This window comes from Sphaerodactylus townsendi, linkage group LG13, assembly GCF_021028975.2.
Source record: "Sphaerodactylus townsendi isolate TG3544 linkage group LG13, MPM_Stown_v2.3, whole genome shotgun sequence".
In the NCBI taxonomy this organism is placed as follows: domain Eukaryota; kingdom Metazoa; phylum Chordata; class Lepidosauria; order Squamata; family Sphaerodactylidae; genus Sphaerodactylus; species Sphaerodactylus townsendi.
In genome coordinates this window covers 43,579,656-43,593,808 of record NC_059437.1, presented here as the reverse complement: position 1 = coordinate 43,593,808, position 14,153 = coordinate 43,579,656, and the positions used below count along the sequence as shown (strand labels likewise).

The 14,153-nt window shown below is 42.8% G+C and overlaps 1 protein-coding gene across 7 annotated transcripts in view; it reads left to right on the top strand.

Annotated features, from left to right (window-relative positions):
- The window catches only part of CLTCL1 (clathrin heavy chain like 1), a 50,123-nt gene extending 39,364 nt beyond the window's left edge, over nucleotides 1–10,759 (top strand). For 3 of the 7 annotated variants that reach the window (XM_048513717.1, XM_048513716.1, XM_048513715.1), the window contains 5 exons: nucleotides 2,515–2,685; nucleotides 3,582–3,803; nucleotides 4,720–4,740; nucleotides 7,670–7,745; nucleotides 9,472–10,759. In XM_048513717.1, the coding sequence (XP_048369674.1) occupies nucleotides 2,515–2,685; nucleotides 3,582–3,803; nucleotides 4,720–4,740; nucleotides 7,670–7,745; nucleotides 9,472–9,587 (606 nt within the window). In that variant the 3' untranslated portion in view covers nucleotides 9,588–10,759. The remainder of the gene's footprint in view (nucleotides 1–2,514; nucleotides 2,686–3,581; nucleotides 3,804–4,719; nucleotides 4,741–7,669; nucleotides 7,746–9,471) is intronic. The other 4 variants (XM_048513719.1, XM_048513718.1, XM_048513720.1 and 1 more) reach the window with 3 other exon arrangements.
- Nucleotides 10,760–14,153: the final 3,394 nt, after the last annotated feature.

Below are 14,153 nucleotides of genomic sequence, written 5' to 3'. Positions count from 1 at the left end.
TTGTTTGTTGCCCTCTGCCTCTCTCAGGTTCGCCACCTTTGGCTTCAAGAGAACGACACGCTCCTTGTATGCCAGGAGCTCATTGCAGCGAGGGCACACCCACTTCCTGGCCTAGTGGCGGATAGTCATACATGTGACACTCAGTGTAAAACACCAGCCCCTCATCCCCTGCTGGCTTCCTGCCTTCATCTGCTTTGTTTCTATATTTAGATATTAAACTTTTTAGTCAAGTGCCCTTTGAGCTATCTGTACCTACTATCCCTCAAAAAATGTCCTTATTAATTAATTAGTCAATTTATTTTTTAAAAAAAGAAGATAGGTTAGGCTCATGCGCTGGGCTGCCGCCAGGGCCGCTGGTTCCAGAGACTGAACTAAAGACTGAATGACTCACCTCAGGAGCCCCACCTTTAGCAGCCCAGGACAAAGAGTAACCTCTGTTAACCCCTGTTAAGCCCCACCTCCAGCAGTCTCAGCTCTTAGCAACCTTACAAGGAGAAAAAGAGAAAACCCCTGCAAACCCCTGTTAAAAATACACTGTTTTAAAAGATGTGGCTTTGAGAAAGCCCTCCAAAATGAACACCAGCAGGTCACTCTGCTCTTCCTGGCCAGTTGCCTTGTCCACTGCTGCTCCTTTCTGCTGGTTCCAGAGACTGAACTAAAGACTGAATGAATCACATCAGGGGAGCTCCCCACCTTAGCAAGGCAGCCCAGGAATAAAGAGTAACCCTCTGTGTTAACCCCTGTTAAGCCCCCCACCTCCAGCAGTCTCCAGCTCTTTAGCAACCTTACAAGGAGAAAAAGAGAAAACCCCTGCAAACCCCTGTTAAAAATACACTGTTTTAAAAGATGTGGCTTTGAGAAAAGCCCTCCAAAATGAACACCAGCAGGTCACTCTGCTCTTCCTGGCCAGTTGCCTTGTCCACTGCTGCTCCTTTCTGCTGGTTCCAGAGACTGAACTCCATACATGGACCATCAATAACAGACCCATAGAACAAGTCAACCAGTTCAAATATTTGGGCATAACTCTTACCAGCAACCTTAATTGGGCAGTACATAGGAAATTAGCACTCGCTGCAGCTAACAACAGTGCCCTAGCAATTCAGCGTTTCTTTTTCACTGTGGGCCACCAGTAAAATTGCACCAGCATTTCGAAGGTGTGTTCAATGCTAAATGTTACTCTCAGCTCTTCTATGGAGCACCAATTTCAATCGGAGCTATAAATAAAAATATAAACACAGCTGACCAGTCCAGTTTCTTCCATAAAATTGGGCTAAGTGGGCTTACCAAATTGTTAGCTTCATATGCAGCCCCATGTTTGTGAACTCGGGCAAATATCATATCTCCACGCATGGTCTGGCTACAGAGAACTGTCAGATACTGCTGCTAATGATCCACTATTATTTGCAGGATCACTCCAGTTTGCTACACCTCATGCTTTCTCCGACATTATGCCAAAATTCTAGGTGGTTGAAACTAGTTGAGGGAAAAAATCAACACTCTTGGCTTTTTTCATTAGAGTCGTTTAGTCCCTCTTTCCCTATCAAGAAGCATGGTAGCTGCTTGAAAAACTAAGCTATTAGGAACAAGAGTATCGAGGATATGATAACAAAATATCGCGAGGAAAAGCGTGTTTCCCCTGACCTACCTGGGTATTCCAAGCGGTCTTAACAAACAGCGACATATTACGGCCAATTATTTACATTGGATCACCAACCCGTAAATTAAGAAGCAAGAACTTCTTTAACACTGGCCAGATTCAATCTAATGCATTCTATGCTGCTCTATGGCAGATATCAACAAAATTGATAAAACAGAGAGGAGGCTATGTCCATGCAAGGCGGGTCAGTGTGGAGACACCTTGATCATACCCCTCTTTCTATATTCCGTGTAAAGGTTTGCAAAATCAGAAATGTCGTGCAATCTGCACTTTATCCCATTTCTGTATAACGAATTTAACCGATGCTCTTAAGATACCTATGCTTTTTTGAACAACATGGATCCACGGTGAAAAAAGGCGAGAATGCATAGCAAAAATTTCTGCTAACGTTGATAATAGACGTAAGAAGTCTAGATGAATACCAATCCAAGCGCCTATGTATTATGACCACATATAGCCAGTAAAGTAATTTTTTCAGCTTCTGTCAGTATCCGAGAGATCTTAAGTGAGGTCAACTTAGCTGAAGGAATGAACCTGAGGCTACAAGAAGGACCATGTATATATTTTAGTATTTAGTATTTTAGTACCGAAGTGTCTATAATTGGTGGGAAAGCAATAATGTACCGTATTTTGTGTATGCTTATTTTGTATGTTTATTTTATGCCAATAAAGGCTTGTATTTTAAAAAAAACTTATGGGAGGCTGTACACAGTGTTGCTATTAACTCTTTAAATAAAAGAAATCTTGACTAAAAGTTGCATCACCGTAGGACTTGGCATCATTTGAAGCAAATGTTCAAGTCAGGAAAGAGTTGATCTAACTTTCTTGTTGGTGTTACTTTTTCCCTGTCCAAACAGGGCTTAAGAGCATCCATCGATGCATATGATAATTTTGACAATATCACACTAGCTCAGCGTTTGGAGAAGCACGAGTTGATTGAGTTCAGGCGTATTGCAGCATATTTGTATAAAGGCAATAATAGATGGAAACAGAGCGTGGAGCTCTGCAAGAAGGACCGTCTTTATAAGGTATGTTGAACGTTGGTTACTTTTGCTTATATGTGTGTTTAAAAGGCCTGCAAAAACAAAATGCTGAACACCAATACACATACTTTTGTGGCTACCAGAAGTATGTGATCTGCTAAAGTTCCAGTCCATTGATATCAGTTGGCTTGGTCTGGAATAACTGAACATGGAGTTAGCTCTGAACAGAATATTGCACTGCAAATCTGATCTTGCATTATACGAAATATCCAGTATAGTTCCCTTGTATTTACTTTATAATGGTCAGTTATATTGGCGTGAAGCAAAAGCTGTGAAATGAAAAGGGACAGTTGCATTGTGTGACTGGTAGACATGTATGGCTTGCACTACAGGTAAGGGGCAGGGTGGGGGTTGAATACATTGTGGGGTAAATGGTACATAAAATGAGGCTAGCTTGTGTTTTGGGAAGGGGAAACAAATTTGGAGCATCCAAATTGGAGAGGATAATCCCAGAAACCAAGGAATAACATTGCTGTATGAGATTCCTCAACTAGCCTTTCTTCTACTGAGATAGTGGACCTCCAGTTAAAGGTTTTCTCAAGCTCTTTGGTGCCCCCACCTGCGGAGGTGAGGCAGATGGCAGCCAGAGATGGTACCACCTCGCCATTCTAACACCCTCCCCCTTGAGATTGCCTTGTATCCATCTTCCTCTTTCTTAACTTTCTGCTGCAATTATTTCTTTTCCCAAGTTTTTGCCCAAGGGGATCCATCTTCTGTAGCCGCTTTATCAAGATTTTAGACTGCAGTGTTGCATGTTTAATGGCTAACTTATTTTTATTTTCTTGTTGGGCTAGCACAACCAGGCACCGTGCAAATTTTGTAAACAAACCAACCAAAATCCCGCTTAATAAAGCTAGCTTCATTACTGTGCTGTCCCATAGGATGCCATGCAGTATGCCGCAGAGTCCAAAGATCCTGAACTGGCAGAAAAACTGCTGCAGTGGTTTTTGGAAGAAGACAAAAAGGAGTGCTTTGCAGCATCTCTCTTCACCTGTTATGACTTGTTACATCCAGATGTGGTTCTTGAGCTGGCATGGAGGCACAACATTATGGACTTTGCAATGCCTTATTTCATCCAAGTGATGAGGGAGTACCTTACCAAAGTAAGTATGGTTTCTGTGCTTTTTTAGTCTTAGGTGACACTTGTTAGTTTGCTTGCCCAGGAAGCTTCAACATCCTAATTACAAATTTCTCAAAACTCTTTGTAGTGAAGCACTTAACAGCATAGTAAAATATTTCAAAAGCTGGTTAACGTTTGCAGCAGTTGTAGAATCCAGATTGGAGGGGAAAGGAGATATGTAAATTTGACGTTTCCACAAATGGTATTGGAGGGAGTTATGTAACTTGTGGTTAGCAAGGTTCCAGTTCTTCCTCGCCGTCAACAATTTGAGGTCAGATATGACTACCAGTGCTCCTAACAGCCTTGCTTCATTGCTTCTCATAGTACAAGACAGGTTTACTCATGAAGCAATGGAGAACTTTTCCAGGCAACACTGCAGCCTAGAAACATGGGCTTGCTACTTCTTACTCAACCCCTGTTTTTCATGCAAGATTTTACATAGTACATCTGAGTTTTCAAAGGGCTATCAGGCTATCTCACTTCCCCTTAGAATCTTCCACCAACACACTGTCCTCCTGCAATCTTGCCCGACTTGCTTCATGCATTTCCTTGGCTGTACAGTTAGACATAGCAGAGACAGTAAACCCATTTCATGCACTATTTCAATCACTGCTGTGAATTTAGTGTGGCATTTCTGTACTGTAATGTCACACAAACCCATGTACTGTAATGTCACACAAACCCATGCATACAAACGAATGGTTAAGTACTGAATAAGATGCGCAAACTTTTTTGGGAGCTTAAAAGTGTATGTTAGTACTTCCTTGCAGTGTGGGCTGGATCCTTTCTCTCTTTAGTATATTATTTTCTCCCACGACCATAACTAGTATGTAATGTGATCGTTGCTTTGTTACCTGGCTTGCTGATTTTTAAGTGTTCCCCTCTGAATTTTCTTTCAGGTTGATGGGCTGTTTAATAAGGTGACAGTCTCTCTGGTTTTACACTCTGTTTAATTTTTGTGTCCCTTAAAACACATCTAGAGTTCTGTGGGAACCTATCTGTAGCTTTTTTGCTGAAAAGCGGAATAATCTAGCTTGGTCTAACTAATTCACTCCTAATGCTAGTAGTAAAACATATCCTCACAACTACTTGGGGGGAAAAATCCAACCAGACCTTTTGTTGGAGGAACTAACAGAATATTCCAGTGGCATACCTGGTGATTGTAAAACTTAGTCAGGTGGATATGTCTACGATTTGTTTTCATTGCTGAGGTGCATCTCTTTCACAGTACTGCCAGAGATTCGAAAATCTGTTAAGTGTTTCCTTAAACTTGGAATATATGGGCCACTTAGATAGTTGATAACTAACCTCCTCGGAAAAGTGGCAAAATTCCAGCAATTCAGCTTATGTTGCTGATACAGTGGAGCTACATTGCCGGCAGACATTTTAAACAAACAATCTGGGTTATAACTCAAATGGCTGATCTGGTAAGCCCTGCTGTGGTACTGTGTTGAGCTAAACCCTGGTTGGATTTTACAAGTGATGTGTGTACTAAATTCTCGGTCTTCCCAAGAGATTGCATGCTTGATGAGACTGGTATTAAAATAAACTAATCTAGTTTGTGGAATTAGAAATGGATTGGTGAATAAGTTTTCCCTTTTATGTAAATACATTTAACTTCCCTCATCAGTACCTAACAGCAAGATGTGCATCCCTCTACCAACAGGTGTACCTCCTGTTAAAGTCTGACCATCTTTAAATATTGGGATAGCAAAGCCAGCCATCCCAGTATGTATATCCAGTTGCAAGCCCGCCTCGTGCATAGAAGGTTCACTCAGACTCTGCAAAGGCATTTTCCTAGAGAAATGAGAAAGTAGTTTCTACACTAGCAGACTTTTCTTGGAACTTCCAGTGGGAGTGGTAACGGCCCAATAATGGGAATAAATGTTTACATGTTCGCTTCCTCTTACAGGGTAGCCCTGGAGTTCAGGGAGAAATCTTTCGTTTAATCTAAATGCCAGTTTTTATAGCCATCTTGGGTTTAGAACTGAAGCCCATATTACATCATTCAAGATAGTGTCTGCAGAGGCTTGAAGGGTGGAAGTTGAAAATGACTAGACATAGCTATTGACCTAAAGCTCAAAAGTGCACCTTAAACAGGGGCAGGTGGTTTTCACCCCAGGAAATCCCCTTGTTTATCTGTCATAGGCAGCACTGCACTTAAGGCTGTGTCCAAGGAGTGCACCCAAAAACAGCAACCAGGGAGGTTCAGCTGATGTATCTCATGGGAACATTGATGTTGACAGGATATTGGGCTCTTGCCTGAAAAAATATCCTGTGCAGCTTGGAAGCCTACTGCCCTTAATCTACTGAGACATGAAATCGTGGACCTCTATGTCAAGGCATTAGCATAGCAGAGAATGTATTGTAGATGTGCACTTCGTTGCGTTTTTGTATGGTGATTGCTTGTACAAGTGATCTTCAACTAGGAAACACAACACAGTCCAGTCCTCAGAGGGAGCAGAATTGAGTCAGGTGTGGAATTTTTCAAGGGCAAAGTGCACGGCAGCTAGACAGCAACAGACAGATATGCAAGCTATCTGGTACTAGTGCCCTGTAGCTGAATTATCATCGGATGCTAGTGCACTTTTGAGTGAAATGACTCATTGCTTTTCTCCAGCTTGAAGCGATTGAAAGGTAGATTGTTGAGTAAGAGTTGGTTGTAAAGTAATGCATTCTTTACTGCAGTCTTAAAGTACATGGGAAATGATGGTGCTGGTTGCAACCATGTGTGAAAGAGAAACTGCAACCCTCCAGATATACCTTAAATTCTCAGGAGCTCGCTTTGCTGGCTTTGGGGAAGGGATACTACTTGAACTTGCTAGTGAAGTACTTGGCAGAACCTCACTGAGGCTGTTTAATATCTTTGTGTGATTCTCCACATTCTTTAATTAGCATGCCAGGTTTCTGTTAGCTGCAGTTGGATCATGCAGTCATGTTTCATCCTTTGGACCAGAAACCCTCCTATTATCAACATTTATCAAGTAAATGTTATTTCAGAACTAATTAAAACCAGTCTGGTTATACAGATGGGAGAGTGGAACCTTGTAACCTTATCCAACCCCACTCTCTGCCTTCTGATCAGGGAGAGAGAAGGGCTAGACCTACCGTTCTTCCACACCAACTGTGGCTTCCAAGCCTTGAGAAACAAGCACTTCCATTTATCACCATGTTCTTATTCTTCCCCCTCCAAATTGTGCTTCAGTGCATATTTGAGCACATCTCCCCCGCCTCCCCACCAAACTCACAGGTTGTTTAAGAAAAAGCTTGGTGGTCTTTACCTTCACAAGGGTTCCATGTTTGTGTTGGCTAGGCCACTCATTGTCAGAGGTGGCAGGCAGAAGTGGAAGTGAATGGCAGCCATTCTGTTGAGAGAACATAGCTGCATGCTGTTGGGTACTACTGAGGCATGGGGTTACATCTGCTTTTGATGGCTCTCGTGCCAGAATAAAGTCTTGTCTCCTGTTCTGTACTTTGCAGTTCCTTCCCAGTTACTAGAAAACAGAAACACAAGCCAAACCATCTCTGGGCTATACTGCATTCTGCTTCTTGACTTCACTATAGTGATGGGAACTAGCTCTTAGTGATGTTTTCAAGCATACCAACTGTGACTCTAGACAGTAATGTTCTGCTATAGACTAATTTTTTTTTAGTGAACTTGATTTGAGGCTGCCCTGGATCCCAGGGAGATTGAAACCTTCACCTATGTTCTGCAGAAACTTAGTTGAAACATAATCCTTTCTTAGATTGAAAGCACCTGGTTTAGGAGCCGTTGTGCTATAGAAGGTCTCGCAAGAGAGGCTTTAGAAAATTCCTTCATGAGCATTTCCTGTTCACTTTATAACTCAGGTGGATAAACTTGATGCTTCTGAAAGCCTAAGGAAAGAAGAGGAACAAGTAACTGAACCCACTCCAATAGTATTTGGTAGGTGAAGACTTCCTTTCTTTTTATTGTTAGGCCCTCCGTGGCAAAATCTAAGCATACTTCAAATGGTGGGGGTGCTCCGTTCTTTCCCCTCCCCACCAGTCCTTGTTCGTGAATGCTAGAACGTAGCCATGAGATTCATCATAAGAAGTAATCAGAATCTTAATGATCTTGGATCCCTCCCAGAATAATACAAATGACAGCTGTTCAGAAGTGATAAAATTGTGATTCCTTTTTCCTTAGAGTGCACTCACTAAATGGGTATCTGAATGGACCAGTCTTGCAAATTGCTCGTTCCTGATGTAGGAGTAGATACTAGATTCCTGGGAGAAATCCACCTCCTCAAACTATAATATTGGCAAATTGCATGTACAACCCATTCCAGAAACCTAGATGTACCCACAAAAGCTGTTCACAGAGAGCCATAAGGGGATTACAATAGTTAGACCTAGAGTGGACCTTGAGGCTTTCAGTAGAAATCCTCTGTAAACACCTGCTTGGAATGACCCCAGAGACTTGCTAATTCAAGTGGAAAAGAACATTCCTTGTTTTTCTATTGAACTATAGCAAGGGAAAAAACTTCTCTCACCATGATCAACAAAGGCTTCAAGTGGTAACATGAAATCTCTTCCATAATTATATAGCCCCTTTCAATCTTTATTTGGCAAAATGTAAACTTTTTTTGTTCAAAATCGTATTCACCGTTAAAGGAAGCTCGTGACAGAGGTTCACTTTGTAGTGGGAATAGCTTAAACTAAAGTTCTACTTCCTGCATGAGGCATGTGAGGTTGTAGTAGTGTGTTAACATCACGTGTGTCTGGTCTGCAACAAGAATTAATAAACAGATGCTGGGCAAATACAAACTAACAGATCTAACTGCAGTGTTAAAATTCTGGCCATGTATAACATCTGTATAGTTTTATTGGTTGAAATGTCAAAGATTCTCTGAAACTAGATTTTGAATCTCAGATGAGGAATGTATTCTCCCTCTGGATGCCTGAAACAACCTCCCCAATATTCATTAGTATATATTATGCTCTGTATCACTTTGGCCACTTTTAGACGATACAGAAATATTGGAGACACTATGCTAACTCAAGCCACTTCTTAACCATGGGTGGCTAGTGAAATGGTGGTAAGCCATGAAACCTACTACATAAATGGAATGTAAGAACTGGGGTCTGTATTTTGGAGGATCAGCTAGACTCTGTAGAACAGGAGACTCTGAAGTTCCAGGTTGAACATAGGAAGTGCCTTCTACTTAGTCAGACCATTAATCTGTCATTCTCAATACTGCCTACTCTGGTAGTGGCTCTTCAGGCCACAAGCAATCTGAAAGATGTTTGCCGACTACCTGGTCCTTTTAACTGGAGATGCCAGGTATTGAACCTGAAACCTTCTGCAAGCAAAACAGATGTTCACTTAAAAGAGGGATGGACTGAGGCCCGGAGAAGAACTGCAGATCAGTAGGCAGTTCTGAGCTACTTTGGATAATTTGATTTGTAGAACGTAGCTTCTTGTTAGTGTAAATTTATAACCGGCAGTTTCCCTGTGCCAATCTTCAACCCAAAGCTAACATAGGCCTATTATGTTTCCATGTCAAATGCAAGGATTATGGAGAAAACGATATGTGTGTGGAATGTACAGAAACTCCGGTTCTCCAGTGTTTCAGGGTGAGGGGTGGGGAAGGAACCAGCTCTGACTTCTTCTCCTTGCCTCCTTCTAGGCCAGCAGCTGATGTTAACAGCAGGCCCCAACGCAGTACCTCCACAAGCCAACTTCCCATACGGATACAATGCACCAGGATTCACCCAGCCACCCGTCTATGGTTTCAATATGTAACTTGTGCTCTGACGGACCAGTTAACGGTCTTGAGTCTTCTCTTCTCTTCCCATCCCTTTTTACTTTCTTTTTTTTTTGGTCCCAAGAAGGCACAGATGACTCCCAGTGTTCTGGCTGAATGTGGTCCCAATGGGTTAAGAGATGTCAGAAGGACACTATTATTTATTGCTATGTCCTGTTACATTTCAACTTTGAAAGGCAGCTCCCCCCCCCCCCCCCCCGCGCCTTTCCCTTGTCACTGACATTGCAAGGCTCTGCTGAGGTGGGTACAACCACTAAACTTGCAATGCTGCAATAACTTCTTGAGGTCGGGTAGGGGGCAGGGGCCTGTCTCTTCTCTCTCACCGCAGAACCCTTTTGCCAGCCTGTGCTGGGGCGTACTCTGGTACTAAGCTGTTAGTACTCTTAAACACTAGAGTAGCAGGGAATTAAGTTCAGAATCCTTCTTATTGATGGGGAGGCTTTTAAAAACTCTTTTATTCCACTGTGCCCCTACTTATATGTAGCCCTGGGCAAATAGGAAAGAGTTAGAAGTGTATTGGTAGGGGGCGGGGAGCAGAGAACAAGTCTACTTGACAGAGTTTTGGTGGGGAGGGGGGGTGCAGAAAAGCATCGAAGCCTTCTGGAATAGTTTGGAGCTCTTTACTGGAGAATAAATTGGATCATATCACACAGCAGACATTTCCCAGGTCTTTTTTTCCCCCTTTAGCGTAAAGGGCGAGCATGTTACTCATTGGCATTAAATGGTACACCCTCCAACACGGTCGGGGAAGCAGATTGTTTTCAGAGGTGTGTGCCTGGGCGGCTGTGGAAGTGTGTGGTGCAGACAGCCAGGTTAGGCAAGCAGCGCTATCAACTTTGAAGTAAAAGGGAGGTGTTGTACTTCTGCTTCGCTACCTGAAAGCTGATCCTGAAAACAAGGATCTGGACTGTCAAGGATTGGAAACTCCTGGCTCTGTCCAGCTTCTGTGGGGTAACTGGTGTGCCCACCACCACATGCGCGCATACCTCTTCTACTAAAGAATGCCAACAGGGATGTACTACTTTGTGCCACTCTTCAGAGATACATCATTAACATTTTATGTACTTAGATAACGATGTATAATTTATGGCTATGAATCTTGTGCTAATCATGAATACTATGAAAGTCCAATTATAAAACATTAATCAAACTGGTGTCTGCTGTGTGGCTTGCAATACTGAAAGACATGTCAGCTGGTGCTGCACAAGAGATGGTTCAGAGTAACCACCGAAAGGGAAAATACATGCAACCGCCTCATTTTCTCCCTCTTTCACCCGCCCCTTCCCGTCATGGCAGAGGGGTGACCTGTAGCCTGAGATGCAGGGGTGGAGCGAGGGGGAACTGTGCCCATGCGCGCCCTGCGACCGTCACAACCCTGCCCCGGGGCGTCAAGTATCCCCCTCCCAATTGGTTCTACGCCATTGCTGAGATGAAATGACCAGGCTTGGGTGTGCTCCATAGTTAGCCCTGGAAATATTGCATTGGAGTGTAATACTCTTTATGCTTTAATTGATTTCATTTGATTCCCCCCCCCCCCCACCATGAACTGTAGCTATATTCAGTGCACCAGCTACTTTGTTGTTCCCCTTCTATGAAAACTTTAGTGCATACTAGGAATGTGTGTTCGGCAAAGCTGAACCGAAAAGAACTGGCAGTGATTTAAGGGAGCCGAAAAGCAGATTCCACAATCTGGTCTGTGCCTGGATGTGTGTCTTAGAACCTCAGACTACCTTCCTTTAGCCTGTTGAAAGAAATGAAAGCTATCAATTATGTCTTGGGGCTGAGAATTCCTGTGCTTCAATACCCCTGCTTGGATAATCTGATTTATGTAAGGTTGACTATAATTAACTGGGAAACGTTCAGTGCTGAGATCTAGAAGAGGGCCAATAAGGACTCTGCTTATTGCTTTCTGCAGTCAGGAAGGTGTAGTCAGACTTGCTCCTGCACGTTAACTATCTTGTACATTCAAGGGCAGCCTTATTTGAAAAGTGTAGTTAAATTTTAAAGTCAAGACTGCATGTTACAAAAGAGATGGAGCGGATACAATGGTGGTGTAATCAAAGCGTACCTAAGCGTCCAAAGTGGTTCCAATCTTTTGACTCTTAGGTACGCTTCGATTACACTGCTGTTGCTTTAAGCAGCGTGAGAGTTTGTAATTTGAGAGAATTCCCCCTCTCTTTTCTCTTTAGCAGACTATCTGATTGTTAGCTTATTGGGCACAGTTGGTGCCAATAAAACTTCTTTGTGTTTTTGAGTTCTACTAAATGTTGTTTTCAGTTCATGACTATTGTTTTTGAAATATGCAGTCTTTTGACATTAAAATTTAGGTGCAGTTTCTGTCTGATTATTAAGTTCTCCATCCCTCCCACTTTTATCCATCATTATTTGAAAAGTGTGTCTGGATTAATTTCAGGAGACTTTTGGCCCTTAAAGATGTGGATGAATGCGAAGACTGGGTTAATCCCTTTCAAGTCCATTCAAGTCATTGGGCTTGGAAGAGTAGGATTCAGTCAAGATTGTGCTGTAAGTGTAGTTTCCAATTTTCAGGGCGTATTGTAATGTGTAAGGAAGAAGTCAGCCACAGAGGTGGGTGTCAGTTCAGCACCAAAGCTGAACATAAGGTCAGCCCAGTAGGAGTTAATTTATGGTCCATTTAGCCTAGCATCCTGTTTCCTGCAACAAATGCTCCACTAAGCAAGGACACTGAGGAAAAAAAGCATTCCCTTGATCATTTCCTCCCGCTACAACTCCCTCCCCCTGCTCCTGTCATTTTGGTGGTACAGGGACTTGTGTGGGATGGGAAGTAACTTTTTGTGGCTGTCTCCAAGAGAGATTTGTATTTTTCTTTGCAGGCCTTGGGGTTCAGATAAATAAATTCTTAGCTAAGTAAGCTGGTGACCCTTCCTGAGTGCTGCAGCATTGAATTTCACCAGCTTATGCGATTTTTCTGTGTCTAGTGTGGACTGCAGCATGTTTTTCATGTTTGGCGTGTGTTATCTCAGGGCTAAACTGCATGTGTACATGGCAGATGGATTCTAATAGGAGCCTGAAACAAGCAGAGAAAGCTGCTGCAGCAGGTGCTTAGCTTTTTCCACTTATTCCAAACGTACACCCCATGCCGTGCACAAATGTGAATGTGTGCTTAGGTCCTTTTCAATCTTCACAGTCCTGAGTATTAGTGTGTGGAGTATGCTGTAGGGAATGAGAAAGTTCACTGCAAATCTCTTGCAGAAAGCCCTGGTTGTGGGCTGAGCTCAATGCTTACGAACCTGAGTTTGTAAAGCGGTGCATGGTGGAAAGAGAACGTTAGGGTTGGAACCACGGGCAAGAAAGGAATGGTAACAGCTGGCGAATATTCATTCACTTAGTTGTCTGGAGCTGAGATTTCCCTGTTTGCTGCCGTGGAAAGTTCTCATGGTAGGACTGGAGCCATTTGGGGACTGGCACCTTTCCAGTCAAGTGCCCAGTTGATGCAGCCAGAGCAGCAGTTGGTGCCTACTACTCCCAGGTTTTGGAGATGGCTTCAGAATGCCAAAATGCCTTATGCTGAATTAGACCATTGGTCCATCAAAGTCAGTATTGTCTACTCAAGGCTGGCAGTGGCTCTCCTGACTATCGAGTAGAGGCCTTTCACATCACTACCGCCAACCCTTTCAGATGGGAACTGAAACGGGGACCGTTTGCACGCCAAGCAGATGCTCTGCACCACGGCCCATCTGACAGTTTGTACCTGTTACAGCAGCCAAGAAGATTTCAGGCCTCACTTGGTTGACGAGGAACTGCATTTTTCAACTGGACAGTGTGATGTACGGATCTGTTCCTCACCCCTGCGGTCAGCTTTGCTTCCTCCAGATGCTCGGAGATGGTGATGACCTCTTTTCTGTGTCCATGGAATTGGCTTGTTTTCAGTGTAAGCACAGGTGTATGTTCAATGTGCAATTATAAAATCACTTATGTGGCTTGGGCATATTCTTAAAATAGCAAAAGTGGGTTATAGGCAAAGGGCTGTGAATACTGAGTATACCCCACAAGAATAATCTACTTATGCAGATCTGCCTCCTACATGTTTTCAATGCAAATCTGGCCAAGTTTACTCAGAAATAAGCCTAAGTAATTAATTAACACAGAATGAGCCTGTTATTTATGAAACTCTAATACAGAAAGCATATGCCCTGAATCCAAGGATGGAACAAGACTGTCACCAAATAGTCAACAAGTGTTTGAATTCATCAAGTTTACTTCAGGGTAGATTCTAAATTTAAAAAGGGATATGGGGCATGAAAAAAAAGACTAGTTTCAAATTACATAACAGCTTTTAAAGAAACAAATAGTGCGAGTTAATAGTCCCTATGTTAATATTATTAGAAATTCATGTTCGGTAGTAGATGAAGAGCCCTGATCTGGATACCCCTGGTTAGTACTTGGATGGGAGACCACCTTTTGAATCTGGAGAGCCAGGTTTGATTCCCTGCTCTTCTACCTGAGCAGTGGACTCTTATCTGGTAAATGAGATTTGTTTCCCCACTCTTACCGTACATTCCTAC